The sequence below is a fragment of the Odontomachus brunneus genome, unplaced genomic scaffold (assembly GCF_010583005.1).
Source record: "Odontomachus brunneus isolate Ranch 3 - 2012 unplaced genomic scaffold, Obru_v1 Obru_scaffold_019, whole genome shotgun sequence".
NCBI classification, from domain to species: Eukaryota; Metazoa; Arthropoda; class Insecta; order Hymenoptera; family Formicidae; genus Odontomachus; species Odontomachus brunneus.
In genome coordinates, this window is record NW_022639469.1 from 1691397 (window position 1) to 1711202 (window position 19806).

The 19806-nt window shown below is 31.7% G+C and overlaps 5 protein-coding genes across 8 annotated transcripts; 2 read left to right on the top strand and 3 right to left on the bottom strand.

Annotated features, from left to right (window-relative positions):
* The first annotated feature begins 567 nt into the window (after window positions 1–567).
* On the top strand, window positions 568–2224 carry LOC116841860 (translational activator of cytochrome c oxidase 1). The gene is made up of 4 exons (XM_032810292.1): window positions 568–748; window positions 995–1241; window positions 1422–1584; window positions 1798–2224. Exons 1-4 carry the CDS (start codon window positions 568–570, stop codon window positions 1993–1995), a joined length of 789 nt encoding a protein of 262 aa, XP_032666183.1. The 3' UTR covers window positions 1996–2224.
* Window positions 2225–2343: 119 nt separating this feature from the next.
* On the bottom strand, window positions 2344–5672 carry LOC116841858 (biorientation of chromosomes in cell division protein 1-like 1). Its single transcript, XM_032810290.1, has 4 exons — window positions 5419–5672; window positions 4996–5127; window positions 4707–4896; window positions 2344–4549 (listed from the first exon to the last, which is right to left on the bottom strand). The coding sequence occupies exons 1-4, from the start codon at window positions 5489–5491 to the stop codon at window positions 2635–2637; spliced, it is 2310 nt and encodes a 769-aa protein (XP_032666181.1). The 5' UTR covers window positions 5492–5672; the 3' UTR covers window positions 2344–2634.
* Window positions 5673–6163: 491 nt separating this feature from the next.
* On the top strand, window positions 6164–11289 carry LOC116841859 (lipase maturation factor 2-like). Its single transcript, XM_032810291.1, has 10 exons — window positions 6164–6522; window positions 7031–7214; window positions 7411–7512; window positions 7922–8112; window positions 8204–8382; window positions 8490–8748; window positions 8830–9035; window positions 9168–9408; window positions 9640–9856; window positions 9958–11289. Exons 1-10 carry the CDS (start codon window positions 6429–6431, stop codon window positions 10232–10234), a joined length of 1950 nt encoding a protein of 649 aa, XP_032666182.1. The 5' UTR covers window positions 6164–6428; the 3' UTR covers window positions 10235–11289.
* On the bottom strand, window positions 10961–15066 carry LOC116841856 (snRNA-activating protein complex subunit 4). Of its 4 annotated transcripts, none has more exons than XM_032810286.1 (3): window positions 14974–15066; window positions 14339–14418; window positions 10961–14226 (listed from the first exon to the last, which is right to left on the bottom strand). In XM_032810286.1, exon 3 carries the CDS (start codon window positions 14170–14172, stop codon window positions 11467–11469), a length of 2706 nt encoding a protein of 901 aa, XP_032666177.1. In that variant the 5' UTR covers window positions 14173–14226; window positions 14339–14418; window positions 14974–15066; the 3' UTR covers window positions 10961–11466. The 4 variants fall into 4 exon arrangements, with proteins under 4 accessions (XP_032666177.1, XP_032666178.1, XP_032666179.1 ...); XM_032810287.1 differs by lacking the exon at window positions 14974–15066 and adding an exon at window positions 14818–14967; XM_032810288.1 differs by lacking the exon at window positions 14974–15066 and adding an exon at window positions 14888–14963.
* Window positions 15067–15634: 568 nt separating this feature from the next.
* On the bottom strand, window positions 15635–19332 carry LOC116841919 (DNA-directed RNA polymerase III subunit RPC4). Its single transcript, XM_032810409.1, has 7 exons — window positions 18898–19332; window positions 18729–18834; window positions 17537–17774; window positions 17302–17403; window positions 16250–16371; window positions 15932–16171; window positions 15635–15846 (listed from the first exon to the last, which is right to left on the bottom strand). Exons 1-7 carry the CDS (start codon window positions 19164–19166, stop codon window positions 15733–15735), a joined length of 1191 nt encoding a protein of 396 aa, XP_032666300.1. The 5' UTR covers window positions 19167–19332; the 3' UTR covers window positions 15635–15732.
* Between the last annotated feature and the right edge of the window lie 474 nt (window positions 19333–19806).

Below are 19806 nucleotides of genomic sequence, written 5' to 3' on the forward strand. Positions count from 1 at the left end.
TAATGATAACTTTGAGGATCAATAAATCATTTTATTGCAATGCTCGTTTAACAATATATTTTGCCATTTAAAATATTAAGAAAGAGTGTTTCTGTGATCAATATTCTTACACGGATAGTAACTGTAGATAGAAATGATTCGGAAAAAATATTTTTTATTATACACACACACACACACACACTATGGAGGTCTATATAACTATCACATATTTACTACAATAATAATAAATAAAGTTGAAATAAAAAATAATATAAAATATATATATAAATTTACTGCGATATTATATTATAAAAAACCATTTAGATAGCAGATTGATATCAAATGATTGGGAACGGTCGGTAATATCAGAGCTCTTCAATTATCCCTAGTATAGAAGTTTCGAAGTGATCATAGCTAACTTAGTTTGGGCAATTTTTTCATGCATCTTATCTTCAAAATAAAATAATTGTATATTTAGACTTGGGAATAAGCAGGATATAAAAAGAAAGTGTGGGCAATACGACAGAGAGAATAAATAAATCTAATATTTATCGTATGCTATGTTATACAACATAACCTCTTTAGAAAATGATGCAAATACTGGGTAGAGTACTGTGTAATAGAAGCATTTACTCTACCTTTAGAAATAATAAAAGATTCATAATTCATGGCAAACGAACTAGTTCAAAAGATATGAAGATCAAAAATAATAATGACAAAATGGTGCTGTTTTATAAATTAAAAATGCAAATGAAAGGTGCAATACAAGGTACGTGGTGCTTACTATGACAGTTGTGTATATGTTTGCTAGATTATTAGCTTCTTTGAATTTAAATTTAAATAACACATGTTATCTATATTTTATTGCTGTATTTAAAAGTATTTCCTTTTTTACGGTATATTTTAAATGTATATCAAGACGTGAAGTACATTCATAATCTTGTGTACGATAACATTTTTAATATTGATAAGAATAAGCTGTTATGAATAAATATATAACAGCATCTTTCTTCAGAGTATGGTAGCGCAAAACCCAACGACAATTTGAAATTAGCACAAATTATTGAACAAGCTAAAAAGAAAAATATGCCTGTTGCTTCAATAAAAAATTTTCTGGAAAAAATGGAATCACGGAAAAATAAGACTCAAGAAGGAGTAATAGAAATTCGTGGGCCAAGTGGTTATGTCATGCTTGTACGCTATTTTACAGATAATTTCAAGCAATTTGAAGGAGATCTAAATCACAAATTGAAAAAATGCAGGTATAAACAAATATATTTGTATAATATATAAAACATATATCTCTAAAATTGAATTGAATTCTATACAACACAAATATTTCTATACACAATTATTTCTGAATATTCTAGAAATATTTCATCTACTTAATATACAGTAATAATTGAAATACATATAATAATTTTTTTCCATTGCAAATACAGTGGAAGTGTGTGTGGAAATCATTCTATCAGAAATATGTTCACACACATAGGTACTATTGTAGCTGAAAAAAAGAATACTTTAGAACAGGCCACAGAGGATGCCATTGAAGTTGGTGCTGAAGATGTAGAAGAATTCGAAGAGAATGATAAAAAATATTTCCAGGTATATAAATTTTACTTATATAAATCAATATAATAATATATATATAAATAAAAAATCTTTTTATATATAATAATTCTCTAAGAGAAGTTTACTTAAATATAATTTAGAAGTATAAGCAGAATATATCTTTTGTTAAAAATAACAAATTTGTTTTGAGCTAGAATTAAAACGTTTTTATTTTATATATATAATCAGATATGTTTTTTATTACAGTTTAAATATGATCCAAAGCTTTCCTCAAAGATAAAAAATTTATTGGAACGTCGTCAATATAATGTGCTTTCAGCAATAGAAGATTATGTGCCACACAATGTAATAGAATTAAGTGAAGCAGACATGGAAGCTGTTTCCCACATTCACGAAAAAGTTCATAGTTTGGAAGATGTTATTGTTATATACGATAATATATAAATTGATGTAATATAAACCACAATCTATAAAAGTTACAATCCTACATTAGTGGCTGCTTTATATTAGTATTTTCTTTTATTATCTTCTTTATTATAGACATTCTTAAAAAATTTCAAATGAGGAATGAAAGATATGGCTTTGCTGCTTCAATATAAAAATGTTAATATTTATGAAAAATTATTTTATTAAAATCATATTAATAAAACGTACAGAACTGACATGAAAACTATTTCATGGAATGTATTCTATAATTACATTAAATATATTTTTGGCATGTATATTACATGTACATCTTTATTTTTTATATATGTACATATATTCATACATACACACATACATATACACCACAAACACAGAATGCAGTGATATTTATTCGTCACTTTTATATGAACTATAAAATATTAATAATAAATATTATATTAATGATATATACTACTATAAACTATGTTTCACATAATGATAAATACTACCAAACTATATTTCATAAATATATCGATTGAAATGCAGTAGTTTGTTTGTTTAGAAAGAGAAATATGTACACACGTATCTATGTGATCAACATCATTACATATAATTCTCTATTACCATGTAAATTACCATCTACATTGCTTGATTATCATAAAAACGAATTAAAATATTTTAGTTACCGTTAAAATTCACACCATATCCTTTTATTTCTTGAATATTAGAACCAGGAAAATCTGCTATTAGGTTTCCGTAAAAAAGTCTCTTCAGTATCTTCTTAGTCATTCTTGCTTTTTTATCCTTAGGACTATGGACTACATCATCTGTAAAATTAATTACCTGGCTCTTTCTCGAAGGTATATCGATAAATTCTACATTATCTACATTTTCTTGATTACTTATATTATCATTATGACATATATTATTGTCAGTTATGTCTGCACTAGGACTGATAGAGCTCTCAACATCTAATGTATCTTTCGATCGTTTATGTTTCTTATTTTTCTTTGGTAACTTAATATTCGGTTCTTCCTCGACTGCATTTTCCTTATCAGAAATCTCCTTTTCCACATCGCACATATTTATCTCAATTTCTAAATGACTGTCCTTGTTGTTGCGCTTTTTTTTCTTCTGTACAGCATTTTCTCTCTCTAACGTCACACTTTCTTCTCTTATTGTTGTAACGACCGGTAATATTTCAACTTTGGCTGAATTGTCTATAATTATTTTCTGCTTTTTATTCTTTTTATTCTTAATTTTGTCTAAATTAGTATGCTGCTGTTCTGTTTCTGATTTCTCTAGTATCCTATCTGATGTGTTTTCGCATTCTTCTTTGTCTTTCTTCTTTTCCTTACTATATATTTCCCTTTTTTTATCTAGTTTATGCTTTTTATTCCTAATTATCTTTTCAATTATATTATCTTCTGTTTCGTTCTCGATACCAGTGACATTATTGTCTATAATTATGATTTCTTTCTTATTCTTTTTCTTTTTCTCCGACTTTTTAATTGCGGTATCTGTTTTATTTTCTGTAATATCCGAAATAACATCTTCCAAGTTCATTTCAATTATTTCCTTTTCTCGTTCAGGTGATTCCTGTATGGTCTCCAGACTAGATGTTTTATATATCCTTCTCTTTTTAATCTTTGTACTTTTATGTTCGTTTAGTTCGTTATCATTCATTTCCGCAGATATTTCTACGTCTAATGCCTCATTAACAAATCCGTTCGACAAAGCTGCAATACTCTCGTTTACAATATTGTATTTTCGTTTTTTCTTGTGCTTTTTATTTTCGACTTCAAATTTATCCAGTGTAGTTTTTCCTTTCTTCTTCTTTGTAGCATCTATATTGTACTCTACATGATCGTTAAACGTTACACGTTTTTTATCGCTTTTTTCATCCGTCAGATCGAGACCGCAGTTTTCTAAACCAAACTGTGCTCTGGATACTTCAAATTCTTTACCATTACAAGCTTCATTAAGTTTTGTATCTAAATTGAGAGCTGGATTCATGAACCCATCTTTGTAATTACTATCAATAGTTCCAATTTTTAATTTCTTTTCAACATTAACTTCATTTGTTTCTTCGATATATAAATCAGTATCTTCAGAAACAAATTCCTTCTTCCTTTTTTTTCTAAATTTTTTTAAAGAATTCTCGGTATTAAACATTGTTTCCATAGGACTATTCATCCCTAAGCAAGGATTATCAAAAGCATAATTGCTCTTCTCACTGGAGTTTTTTGGTGTTTCATTGATGGAACATATATTTTCACTTTTTGATGTAAATCTAAAACCAATACGTTGCTTTGTCTCGCTTTCAGAATCAGCTGCTTGATTATCAATATTATTATTCGAGAGTTTCTTATGATTTGGTAGTTTCTGTTTAAAGTAATCTGACATGCTACCTCTATTTATAGTAATAACACCATCCAAATTATTTTTTGTACCATTAGTTTCATTCTCATTAATACTGTTATCTCCCACATTAAGTTCAGTTTTACTAGTTAATTCTTTTTTACCAAAAATGTTTGCCAGATCCTTTGACTTATATTTACTTACATCTTTACCACGTGTAAACTTTTGATAACTGGAAACAAGTTCTATATTCTGATAAATATAATTAACATATATAATAACAAAAATTAACTATCAGTTATTATTAATATAATAATATAATGATATAATATTGTACGATTTGCAATACTGTTAGATAAAGAAGACAATAGGAATATCTCTATACTTACTGCAATCGAGCATAACTATGTTTAGACTTTAGCTCCAATGATTGCTCACTTAAATCTCTTTTGTTACTTTCTGACTTCTCAACAGTTTCTTCTTGGTTATAATGCTTTGAAAGTTGTTGTAAGAGTCCATTAAATTTATCCTGATGTTCATATAAATCTTTCATATGTGAATCATTGTCATATCCTATACCTTTAGAAAGAAAGGTAATTTTGATTAAACATTATACTATTAGTTATCGATATATAATATAAAAATAGCCTTATGAAAAATGTAAATTATTTTTATTACCAGCTTTTTCATATTCAGGATTCCTCTTGTTTACTCTTATATGTTCTTTAATGCCTTGCTCATTAACACCCAATCCCTTTCCATTAGTCCAGCCCATTTTCTCCAACATTTTCTGACCGATTTTCTCATTGTCTATAGTCAAAATTAATATAATAATAAAAAGTGTAAACAATTAGTGTATTTTATAATTTACATATAAAATTTACAATTTATACATTAGTTTATAATTTACATATAAAATTAAGATCATCATTCTTCCTTGTGAAAGAAACAAGTTTTAAGAGAGTTACTTTCGTAAAATTACAATCCTTCATACAATCATGTCTTATAATAATTATATGTAACTTTATATATAATTCAAATAAAAGATGTTCTCTGGCTTCTATATTTTGAGAAAATTTCACTTATTTTGTAATAATTCACCTTTGCTCCATCGGTTGCCTTGGGGATCGTCCGACCATTTCTTCTTTCGTCGGCGTTCCGCGAGCATAGACATGTTATTCACTAACTTTAATTTCGTCTTTGGTTTAAATTATTGTAAACAGTAATCGAATATGTTTACATACATTACTATTTCACAAGTTAATCTTATTCGATTCGTATCCCACGAGCACGCACACGCATTCACAGGAAAATTAGGTTAAGTTATGGGAAGGACTGTGGAGACTTCTTGCGGAGATCTACGAAACTACTAAAAGAAGAGCGAGAAAATCTCCAAAATGTCACTATCTAGGAGCTATAAGAAACAAACACTCCTATTGGATATTCTAGTCACAACGTAACCAATGGTCTGTTCTTTTCAGCTGCACTGCTGAATTATTGCAATAAATTAGAGTGAGAAAAAATATACTTATCTCACTCTAACTTATTGTACTAGTTTAGTAGTGAAGCTACAAAGAACAAACCAATTAAAAGTAAATAATTTTGTAGTACTTGAAGGCGACTGAATCTTTTTCCCAATTTAAACTCTTTGAAAAGTGAATATTTCCATATGTTTTCAAGGTTAGATTTTTATTTTTCACATGGAATTCACACTAGAGGAAACTATTCATAATTCCGTGTGCACAAGGACATTGGTGCATCCAATTGAATTCGCCATTATGTTAAGAAACAAAAGGGCATATTAGCATTTCTTACGTATCCAAAACACGGCTCATGATTGGTTATCGCGTCACTTTTATCTACGCAAACTCGTCATACCACGTCTTTGTGTGCGAGTGTCATTACACGGAGAAGGTTGTTTTGCGTTTTCATTTGCCATTCTTGCCTTCTCGCTATATACGAATCGTGGACGAGCGAGAACTTCCCACCACTGTCATTATTGGACGTGTGTATGTGTGTGCACGTCCATCTGTTGCCGGTGGCGTAGTCGCGCATTTTCGCGATTGAACGTGAGCTTTCTAACATAAAACGAGATTATATTCTGCGCGATTATGGCGCAAGTACGCTACACTCGTAACTTGTTCCTGCGTGGAATGTGCATTATATACCTATTCGCCTTTCTCAGCTTTTACATACAGATTCCGGGTAGGTATGCTCGTTAGTTATAGACTAACTGATTGCCGTTTGATGTCGTTTTTTTCGTAGTAATTATTACGATCGTGTGGGATATCATCTTCTAGACATTATTTGTAGTATATGTTAATTCAAAGAATGCTCTAACTTCTCATAGAAAAAAAAATTATTAATGTTTAACACCGATTAACACTCACGTATGATTATATGAATATACTGTAGCGCAAATATAGCTAATTTCTTGTTCATTATATACTGATGTTCAATTGTCTATGTACAGTATAACTTTGACAAATATCTAAATTATGAGTATTTGATATAAAAGAATAGTTTTACATATATATTATTACATTGCCATATAAATTATAACTACATTAGTTATAAAAAATATTTACTAAATATTTTTAATAAAACATTGTTTTAGAAATACAATACAAATTGAATATTGCAGTGACTTGCATAAGATCCTTCATTACTTATTTAGAAACTAATAAATTAAAAGATGGATATTCTTATATAGGATTGTATGGTGACAATGGAATCCTACCAGCCAGAACACAGGTGGATTTCAAGAAACGTGCAACATTATTCAATAAACTGAAACAAAAGCCAACATTATTATGGTTTGCACCATATCTAGGCTTAAATGTAGAGTACATGTTGGATGTATTGTCCCTTCTTGGAGTCATTTTCTCCTTTGCAGGGTATGTGCATAATATATGATATGTATCTATATTTATATATAATTTATAAAATTAGATTTTCTAAAAGAATACTTTTGCCATTAAGATATTAACAGTATAATATGTGATCTATGAAAACCTTACTGCCAAAATATAGTGACATATAATAAGTGTAACAAAATATATAGTCAGTGTTCAAGATTATATTTGCTTGCAGATTTATCTCGCAAAAATTCTGCATTGCACCAGTATTTGCAGGATTATGGTCTCTATATTATTCCTTATACCAGATTGGACAAACATTCATGTGGTTCCAATGGTGAGTCATGTAGTAATTTCTTATTTATAACATGATTTTTATTCTTACATATACACATATAAATGTTTATAAAATTCAATAATTGATTTTAATATGCACATACATTCAACTGAACATTCAACATGCACTGATAATTACCTTCCAATAACAAGAATAGTATCAATATTACATATATAGTATAACATCTTTGTAAAATATCAAATGAAATCACATGTAAGATAAGTAATAGCAAGTTGAAGCAAAAATATTTCATATTATTCTGTTTTAATTTATAAAAGTAGAATATAAATATATACTAAAGTGACATGAAATTAAAAAAATATCTTTCCATTATTCAGTTACAAAATGTTTTCATTTAACAGTGAGCAACCAAATTGTTTGTAACTTAATTTTATATTTCTGTTTGCAGGGACATTCTGTTGCTAGAAGCAGGATTTCTGTGCATTCTCTCAGCACCATTGTGGTATCCACGCTGGAAGTCAAACACTCCGAGCGACGCCGTGACCTTCTGGGCTGTGCGTTGGTTGCTCTTCCGTCTCATGTTTTCTAGCGGAGTGGTGAAGCTTACTTCAGGATGTCCATCATGGTGGAAGTTGGATGGTAAAAAAATATCCAGCGATTTGCACGAGGCATGCGGCGAGTAATGATCTACATTACATGCGTTAATCACGATGCGTCGTTGTGTTTGCAGCTCTATCTGTTCATTTCGAGTCTCAGTGTATACCTACTCCCTTGGCATGGTATGCTCATCATTTGCCAACTTGGTTCCTTCGTCTGTCTACCGTCTTCACAAACGTTATTGAGCTCGCCATACCACTCTTATTTTTCTTCCCAGACATAAAAGTGAGGAGAGTGGCGTTTTGTGCTCAGGTATGTAATCTATCAAGAGATGAAGTGTCTGTATAGATACATTCGTTATTGATCAAACCATATTTGTCGTATCGCAACAACTTTACATTATGACGCTATTATTTTAGGTGTTTTTACAAATCTGCATCATCATTACCGGAAACTATAATTTCTTCAATTTCTTAACCATCTGCTTATGCATATCCTTGTTGAATGATCAGTTCTTTTACAAACGACGATCCCGAAGCGATATGTCTCGTATCATGAGCAATCTTACAACTGAATCTGCAGTACTGACTGTATTGGTTTATGGAGGGCTAATGTATGGAACGTACATTTACTATAATCTTAGGATAACAAACAACTGGACCATCGAATCGAATATTGGTATTTATCGATATTTTATTAATAATAATGGTTAACGATTCAATATAGTCTCCGTAATTAAAATTCTCTTTTTTTTTGCAGCATTTACTCAAGAACAATTCGATTATGTTTTATCTCGTGTAATACCTATTTCTATATATATCGGCATGATATCTCTCGGAGCTACGACGTTGGACGCGATGCTTAATTCAGTGTTCTTTGTAAAAGGAATATACAACAAAATATCGTCGCTCGTAGTTACATTTTTCTACGTTATAGCTGTATGGTCGATATTTTGCATAAGTATTGTAAGTACGCATCAAGCAATTCCACCATGCGTGAACGTAACGTCATTCCGCTTGTAATCACTGAAAATACTCGTCGTGATAGAACGCGTGGATGACTCATGTTTATACAAGCAGAGATGAATGCGCTTACAGGTACCGTACGCCTCTTTACACCCGTCGCATAACTCAACGATACCCATTCAACTGAGACAAGCTCACGCGACAGTGGATCATCTTCATCTAGTGAACAGTTACGGCTTGTTCCGTCGTATGACCGGCGTCGGGGGTAGACCGGAAGTGATAATAGAGGGCAGTGACAGCATCGATGGGCCCTGGAAAGAATATGAATTTTTATATAAACCAGGAAATGTTAACAACTCGTTACCGTTTGTTGGTGAGAGAATTTAAAGTAACATGAGACAAATTCTAAAACAAGATGAAATAATATTGTGCGGGTTCTGTGTTCCTATAATGTATATATATCTTTTTCTCACTGAGCTCAAATGCACAAAATATGATTTTAAATGTATTTATTATAAGAACGTTGCAAAAAAGAAATTTTTGATATTAGTAGTTGTTTGACATTAATAATTTGGCATTAGTAGTAGTATTCTTCTCTATGTAGCACCTCATCAACCACGTCTCGATTGGCAAATGTGGTTCGCTGCTCTGGGTACATACCATCAAAATCCTTGGTTAATGCCGTTAGCTTATCGTCTATTGACTGGTCAACCTGAGGTACTAGCGCTAATGAATACTGTCGAAAATCCATTCCGAGACAGACCGCCGAAATATATCAAGGCCAGTCTCTACTATTATCATTATACATCGTGTAGCCAAACGTAAGTACAATTTTATAGAGTAGATACGTTCCGCGAAATCCTGTATACTCTTCTAATAGAACGATTGTAAATTAAAACAACATACATTGTACTTGTAATAGACGGATACATGCTTGGTGGACCAGAGAAAAATTGGGAGAATATTTCCCAATATTCAGCCGAGATCATCCACCACTTATCGAGTACCTGAAGAAGATGAAGATTATTCAAGAGAAGCCAAGTTCCAAGATCACAAATGAGCCGGCCAAATTGATTCTGGACAATTTGAGATCTTTGGTCGGTAAAATGGAAGCGTGTCTACTCTTGTGGAGTATCCTCACAGCGGGATCGGCCATAATCGTGACAGGTTACAATAATTCGGTGTCAAAAAAGAAGTAATTACTAAACAATAATCGTTACGAAAATTCGTGAGTTATAATTAAAAAAGTGTTAATGAGATAGAATACAAACCGTAAAATATACACGTGTATCGATTAAGCATCACTTGCATCATGGATGCATCTTAGAGAAGCAAGTGTTTTCTTTTGTATGTAACATATATGTGCATTGATTCTTCTCATCTAATAGGTCTCTCTGTCAGACAATATTAATCATTATACATATATAATATAATGAGTCTCATATAATAACACATGATGCATGCAATAAATCCCCATTAAAGTCGATCTAAACTCAAAAAGATAAGGAAGCGACGTGTGTTTCGTATAAAATAAATAATGTAGTTAAGGGGATGTGACTGTATATTGTTCATCTTCCAATGAACGATATTTCCCGAGTGCATTTTATCGTATTTTGTTTATAATAATAAGATAATCAGCATTATATGCTTTTATAACAGTGATTACAAGACGTGTATATTATTTATAATATTCATCATCTTAAAATTGTTATATTTTTTATTTCATAAATGTTACTGTTATATCATTCATTATGGTTTATTTTGCTATTTTCAATTAGTACAAAGAATTTATATCGCGAAATAAAAGATAGAGAGTGTATTTATTATAACGAAAAGTAAATGAAGAATAGAAAAGAAAAGCGAAAACGCAAATTTCAATACAAAGTTTTCTCATTGGATGGTCGATATTACATTTTTTTCTTATATTTAGTGAGTAACTAGAACTGAATTTCTTCTTAGTAACTATTTTATTCTTACGGCCTTCCAGTAAAAACTAATAATTGTAACCTATATTCTATTTACTCACTCTAAGTGCATATTTGTAATATATGTGTTTGTACATATATACATTTATACGTATATATTTCAATTTACACATGCTAATATCATTACAACTATGTAATACATTATGTGAATTATTTTCAGAAAACTATATATTTGTATTAAATAACAGTCGGTCCTATAACCGCCTACTTCGATATAAAAGAAAAATGTAACACACTTGAAATGTAATAAAACTTCCATGCTTCCTATATGATTTTTAATTAATTACATCGTGTTATTTGTAATACTATTTACATGAGCTGCTCACGAATTACTTGAATAAAAAAGATTTTACTCATTAATTCAATAATTAAGAATTGTCATTTCACAGTTTCATCCTCTTACATTTTACTTTTCAGCTGTATGTTGTAAGATAATTTGTGTGGTTTTACCATGTTGTTTTTTGCATAAAACTGTTATTCGCAAATATTGTTTGTTTATTCTTTTCAGTTTCTTTCTCAGACCATTTCTGTTTTGATTGTTCCTTCTGTTCTTCCATTATGAATAGCGCTTCTTGTTCAGGCAACTCTACCATAACACGTGATAGAGCTAAAGGTAACTTAAATAAACGCATTAGACGAGTTTTCAATGTCTGATATGCTTTCTCATATTCGGTGCTATTTGGTTGTTGCATAATATTTTTTGATTTTGAGTAAGATTGATTATTTTCATATTCATATAGCATTTTCCAAAAAATTAAGTTTTTCAGACCTAATAAAGTCTCCTGGCTCGGTGTAATCGCATCCAACATCTCCATTTCTTCAATGTCTTTGTTAATATGTTCAGCGTAAGTGGCTTTTTGTGTCTTACACGATTGTACTGTTTTAGTTGCGTGTCTTTCTATCTCTATTGCTGTATTTGATTTAGATCTTAGAGGGGTTTGATTTTTTATTTCATTAAAAGAGGAATTGTAGCCTAATGATGCAAGTGAATTTATATTTTGTCTGTTACAACTATAATTATCATTGATTAAGAGTTGACTAAGTTTTTGAAATTGAATCTCTTCATCAACATCGACAAAATAACAATTACTATAACAGGGAATTATTCTGTCTGACACATCAACGAGAAATTTTTCGCTGTAGTCTAAATCATAATTTATAGAGTTCGTTTTATATTTTCTTTTTCTCTTGACGTATCCGTTAAAGGGAAGCGGCGGTATAAAATGAGAGATAACACTTTGTGTTTCCGAGCCAAACATTTGAAGTCTGAATCTTTCAATTATCTCATTGTGTTTCTCATTGCTCACAGGTTGACATACGTTTACATATTTTTTTAGAGAAGCAAAAAGTTGTCTTTCCTTTTTACTTAAATGTGCATAATCAAGGAACATATTTGGAACATCGAATTTAACATCTAATAGTTTCAATATTTCATATAACTCTTTAGTGTTATGTGCGAGTTGTTTAAGATCATAAATTTCTTGTGAACCTTCCGTACTCCCCGACATAAGTGGAAAATTAAGATTTTCGAAGAGTCTTTCTTGAATTGTATCGTTCGATACAACGCAATTTAACAGGGATATTTTTTGACAGGTAGATTTCGAATTCTGGGCCAATAATGATGCGCCAGTTTTCCTACTGCCAAGTGACGTTGACTGATTAGATCTAGGTATAGTCATGATTTTGTAACCTTTGTTTATATATTTTTGTAACGCCATATGTCGATGTCTCACTTGTGTCCTTGTTTTAAGAGTAAAACTCTTGGCTATTTTAACCCAATCGTTACCGTGCTTCTTATGCAGCTTCAGCAGTTTTACATCATCTTCGTGTGTCCATTTGTTCACCTTGCTTTGATGAATCGACTGATAATGGTTGTTAAGCTGTACAGTGGTTCGATGTGGCATGACATAGCGTGATATCTTGCTGAAGTTGGTGCCGTATTGTTTTATCGCTTCCAGGAGTGTTTTTGTTTCCATATAGTTGAATCTACCTTTCGTCAAGTGCGGCGCTGTTCTGTACATCCACCTGGTGTAAACCTGTTGCTTGGTCCTGTTGCCCATGTAAATCGCGACCTCAGCCCAAGGAATGTAGTTCCCGATCTGAAGTTTACTTAAAACTAACTGAAGATGTTCGTCTTCCAATTTGGTCCAAGCACGTCCAGCCACTGGCAAATTCTGGATCGTGTTATATCGAATGAAACATTGGTAAGCGCTGCGCTTTGTATCGAGCTTCTTCGTGATGGTATCCCAATCTTGGTAGCCGCCCTTTTTCGCTAATTTCACTAATTTTTGGTCCTCCGTGTTTGTCCAATCACCTTTATTGATATCAGGATGCAAGTAGACATTCCACATGGAACGACACTCGCCCAGTGAATGTTTGTTCGAAAAATGCTGAGCTGCTATCTTCATCCAATCAATTTGCTTCTCACTCATCGTTCTTACTATCTCGGTGAAATTTATGGGTGTCACAGTTCTTAGGGCTGAATTATTCATAATGCTATCACTCTTACTCGGCACTCCGTTGGTCGCCGTATCTCCAGTTTGATTGTTGGTTCTCTCATCAGACAGTTCGTTAATTTCCACGTTGGATCCCGAAATTGATATCGAGTTGAGGACTTCATCGTATATAGCGTTTAAAAGCATCGTCCTGTCTGTACCTGACCAGCGACACGATTTTTGCATTTGTAACACTGACAGTTCGTCCCGACTTTCTTTCAGCCTCGTGTCGGCGTTTTTGGCTGCGCCGAAGCCCGCTTTGTCTTTGAAATACGGCGTGCCAGCTATGGAGTATCTTGTACGTACTTGCAACATGTTTCCATCCTTGTTTGTTTCTATTTCTTCACTTAACTCTTCTATCTTCTCCTCGCAGCGCTGCAGCATAACACTCACTTTTTTCTTAACCAGCATCAGACCTTTAGTCAATTTTTTATTGATCTCATAGGCATTAATAGTTTCAGTATCTTGACACAATTGATTGTAGAACTGATCATCATTATAGGATTCATTATCAGATTCATCAATCGAGGAAGAACTGCTGTCATCATGTAAATCATGCCATGAACTATTAGCCTTGTCATTGGCACTGTCCAACAGCAAGGCATTGTCCAAGGCCTTTATGTCAGCCAAAATATCTGAATCGTCAGACTCACTCATTGTAAGTAAAATTGATTTGCTGATACAATCTCTCCTAGTTCTAAGTTTTGATTACTGTAACAAATAAATGGAACAGTACAATATACCATTAAATTATACTTTTAACATATTTATATTCTTCCACAATACATATTTTTGCAATATAAATAAAAAACATAGTACTTACCAAAAATATGATCCAGTTTTCTGCTCAAGCAAGATTACATGTATCAAGTGTTATTGAAGTCTATCCTCTCTTAAGAATATCTGCAAAATCACACTTTTGAGTAAGATTCAACATATCTCTTTGAACAAGTCTGTTGTTTCTTACTATTTGTTTACATTCAGTTTCACACATTTTCTACAATATACGTAACATAAATTATAGATAAATGCGCGCATATGCGTGAAACGGAATACAACATATCTTTACAGTTACAGAATATCTTTACAGTTTTTCATTATTGTCATCCACGTTATCGTTATCTAAGGTAATATTCGAAACCGTACACAGTACAAATCGATCCCGTAGTTCACAATACGTTGCTCGAGTCGCAATGAATTTCAATTCAATTAAACATTTTATGTAATATTTCCGTTCAGTAAGCTCGATCGCACAGCTGGATATAACTCGAAAATATAATGAAAAGCAAGCTCTATACGGACCGCAAACACGTGTCCGACATTCGTTTCATTTGATATTTTTGCAATTAGTTTCGTCTATGAATTGTCGTACTTTAACGAGGCACGGTTTTGTTGATTAATAATACGAAAAATCGTATTCACTTCAAGTGTAGCTACATTGTAATAACTTAACCTAACCTTTTTGCTGTTGCGCTATACGAACGATACATTAGAGGTGCATCGAGAAACGTCAACTGAGTGCTCTCCCTTTCTCTCTTTATTTCACTCTCGTATCTCTTTCACTCCAACGTAGCGGGTGCACATGGGTGACGTTTCCAAACGCCCTCTAGTTCACATTAGAGAACCTCTAGTAAAGAGAATCGCCAACTTGGTCATGTGACTAGCTACTCAACTACTCTGCGATTGGCTGGCATAAACATGTACGGATTTGGACATTGCGACGCCGATGCAAAACCATATATATATATATATAAGCATCTGTCTGCATTGGCGTCGCAATCTCGAAATCTGTATATATTTATGCCAGCCAATCAGCTGGTCACGTGACAAGTTGGCGATTCTCTTTACTTGAGGTTTTCTAGTTCACATAGGGGTGCGTTCAGATTTTTCATCCTGGTGTACTCTATTACTAGAAACACTATAGTATATGTTACATATACTATAGCACTTCTAGTAATAGAATATACCCGGGTGTGGAATTTGAAACAGCCTAGAATGGACATACACTACGTAACTATTTGTATGTCATGTACACACATTATTTATGCACATACACATACAATCCTGGATGACAATTGAAGGGTTCTTAATTTCCAAGGGTTAAGAATTAATGTTGTTCTTGGTGAAAATAAGTTTATTAATAATTATTATTAGTTATTATTAATAATAATAGACATATTTATAGTTTTATTATAATTTTATCATCTACATACAAATTCATTTAGTCAAATAATCAACATCTACTGAACACACTAGCGAGTCTGTTACTGGGCCTAGGTTGACAAGGTCTCCAGTTAATGACATGTTGTCCATTTTTACAGCTACAACATGCTGAAAAACGACAACACTCGATTATGAAGAATCGCAATAACATTTAAATCCATAAATAAACGCTAATCATTGAGATACAATTTACCTGGAGGGCACTAAAGTGTGTGCCAGTGGTAACATCCAAATAGTTTTCGCCTAGCCGTAATCTCGCTTTACCGGACCTCAGAATTTCAAGTTTACCTAGGAGACCGCTATTTAATTCATTCAGGCTGCATGCAGAGTTCTCTATATTATTTGTATTAGTGGTTAGCCTAGAGTCGTTTGGCCGTTTTGATTTCGGTTCCTCTTTTTCATCTTCAGATCTCAGGCCTGGTAAAGTTGGGAGCTACAATCAGTTTTTAAATAAAGTAATAGTTATATCAATAACTGTAACAGGATACAAAACATATACATATATACGCACTTGCAGCAATATATAAGAATTAGACTTGTTTTCAATCATGTCAAAAAATTGTTGGCTTGGTTCTTTTTTTTCTTCTTTTAATATCTCCATGTTTACTTTTTGTTCATTTTTCACGGTTATCACTACAAAAAGAAATAAATGAAACATATAAATATAATTATCACAGGAAATATTACTTGGACCTGCAATGTATTGTCTTATTTAACTCTTATTGTCTGTCTTTATATATTTTTTAGTAAACCTTTACATTAGGGAACCTATTTCTTGTGATTGATCTTGTTATCAAAGTTATATCCCTGAATAACGTGCAAAAGATTTTAGACGTTGTTCAATCTCTATTAAAAAATTATTAATAAAAGAAGTTTGATAATTATTTAGATAAAAATGCTGTTTAGCCACTTCCAAAATGACCTTGCCTATTACACATTATAAAGAATATCCTCCTGAATAATATTTAAGAAGTTTTATCGTTCATTGTTTGTTAAAAAGTTATTAAAGAAAAGTTTTATAAATGGAACATAATTTTTGCATACAGTATATATTGAAATATGACAAACAGTACACGTATATACACGGGAAAAGGGCTCCGTTCCTCCCAAAAAAGTTAACTAAATCTATCCTTTAAATTTTTGTATCCTTTCTTTGTATATTTGGTATTTTTATATTTCTCATTGTGAAACTATATAATAAATATAATATATACTATGATATAAAAAAATGTAAAGGATTAATGTGCGTTAGATCAAGTTAGTTTTTTGGGAGGAAGTTCTGTCCTTTTCCTGTGCATATACGTGCACTGTTCATCATATTTTAATGTACATTGTGCAAAAATTGTCCCATTTATAAAAATTCTCTTGTTAATGTCTTTTTAATAAATAAAGAATAACGATCAAAATCTTTTGTGCGTTACTCAGGGATATAACCTTGATAACATATATCAAAGTCAAAATCATAGGAAGTGGAGCCCTAATATAAAAGTTACCTTATTTTTTTAATTAATTAATCCCTTTTTTATTTAATGAAATAATTATTTAATTGAACATTATACTTACCTTCACCATTTTCTGAAATAATTGGTTTTCTGTCAACATCATTTTCGTCAGAATATGGATTGATATTCACTCTGAACTCCTTTTTATATAATTTTCTATAGTCTAAAGAAAATCACAAAATTAATATGGACACACAAATGAAAACACATATTAGTTATTAAAAAAAAAATATATATATATCGAAACAATCAAAATATTAATTATTAAATATATAATGAACCAATTGGAAACTTACACTGTTCATTCATAGGCAACATTATATAATCAGCTTTCTCATTAGGATCCTCATCATCATCATCCCCTATCAGATTCTTCAATTTTTCTTTTTCTTCCTCTTTATTGACTACTTTATTTAAATTTAACTTTGGTTTTTCCAGATATTTTCTTGTACTTGTACCACTATTTCCTGAACTACCAGTATATCTTCTAGCAGTTGCAGGTGCATTTATTCCTTCTGACCATACACCCACAGACTGAAAGTAAAAAGAAAGAAATAATATGATGTATACTACAAAATAAAAGAAATGGCTTAGTATATTAGAGATTAATGGTTTAGTATATTATGAGACATCAAACTCACAATTTCTCATCCTTTTTATTTATCTATAGTTTTTCTTAATAAATTAAAAGTAGATAATGGTATGATAGATGCTAAACAATCATAAAAATGCAAATAATAAGTATCAAGTACTCAATGAGTTACTGTTCTAAATTTATAAATCATTAAAAGTAAAAAAAATAAAAAATAGCTTTAAGATATTAAATACAAAATAATGAGGTAAAAAGAAAAAGCATTTAAGAGTCAGGCACAGGTGTAAAAATGCAGTCAATATATCACAATGTGACAAAAACTACAATATTGGTTATATCAGTTCACGTTTCAACCTAATTTGGGTCCTCTTCAAAAAATCCAATGAAAATTCAAAACTTGCAATCGATTAAACAAATTTGTAAGATATTCCGTGCACTCCCCTTTTGCTCTAATAATCAATAATTTATTGTAAATTAATCTGAATAGAAATAGGTGAAGAAATAGATTAAGAAGATGAATTGTATGTCATGTTAATTTACGACAAATTATTGATTGTTAGAGCAAAAGGAGAGTGCATGGAATATCTTACAAATTTGTTTAATTGATTGCAAGTGTTACTTTATGGATATATATTTTTAACATATTTCGCAAGAATTTTTAGCATACATTTTCTCGCTTCTGACATCATTAAAAAGAGATAGACAATGAGAGGAGCCAGGAGCCTTAAAGTCAAATTGAAGTTGAATCAATATTGGTAGAAACAAATATTAGAATGTTGTTAAACTTTTCAGTTTTCAGTATCTATGGTACTGTTATCCATCAGTATGTGTTTAGATAAGATCAATAACAGGAGAACACAATTATCTTTTCTTATGATTCTATTTATCAGACTTACTTGTATTAGATTTCCTCTGCCACGTCCTCTATCTCGTCCTCTTCCACGATCTCTGGACCCACTGTCTTTTGATTTTGTGGTTTCAACCTTAGATGTTACCGGTTCACTATAATTGTACTTGATATTAGTATGTTGCAAGAATATTCACATTAATTAAACAACTACTTACTCCTTCTTCCTGTTCCGTTGAGCATTGAGGTTTGGCATGTAAATTTTCTTCGATTTTTCAGTCTTCACATTTCCACCTAATGTTAAATCTCGAGGTAAACGATAGGATGTTAACCTCTGTGCTGTACTGGGCAAACCAGGTTCCATTTTGATATTTTTCAATACTCCGCTGTCTGAGGATAGCGAAGATGTGCCGGGTTCTATCTTCACTTGTACATTCTTGTGTAGTGTGTTGTTTGCATTGACCGAATCGTCCGAAGAGAGATTCATCCTTACTAAGCGTGTATGTAACAATAGGCGTACAGTCTTGTTATTATTTCGTAAGCTGACCCAAAGGCGTAGAATGTATTTCTTATTATTTTATTCGGACTTAGACTGTATTTCTTTTGGGCACTCACGCGCTTATAAGCGTCACTGGTTGCTTTCCAACAAGAGACACAAGTCGACACAAATATTATCCTATCTTTGGGTGCTTTCCAATTGCTTAACATACTTGACACACACGTACACAAAACCAGTTTATTGGTTACATATTATCTAAAATATCTTGTAAGATAATATGGGTGCTTTCCAATTGTTTAACCTTGACACACACGTAAACAAAACCAGTTTATTGGTCACATATTATCTAAAACATCTTGTAAGATAATATGCAACCAATAAACTGGTTTTGTGTAACAGTGTACGCAACTGGAAAGCACCCTTTGTTGCTCACTAAATGTGAAACAAAGATAGAATGGTGTTTGTGTCGACTTGTGTCTCTTGTTGGAAAGCAACCACTCTATCTTTCTTCCGCATCTAATGATAAAGATAGAATGACGCTTACAGCGCGTGAGCGCCCAAAAGGAATGCAGCCTCAGGCTTGGTTTACATCGTGCACTTGATACGCGTATTAAATAGTAACTTTCTA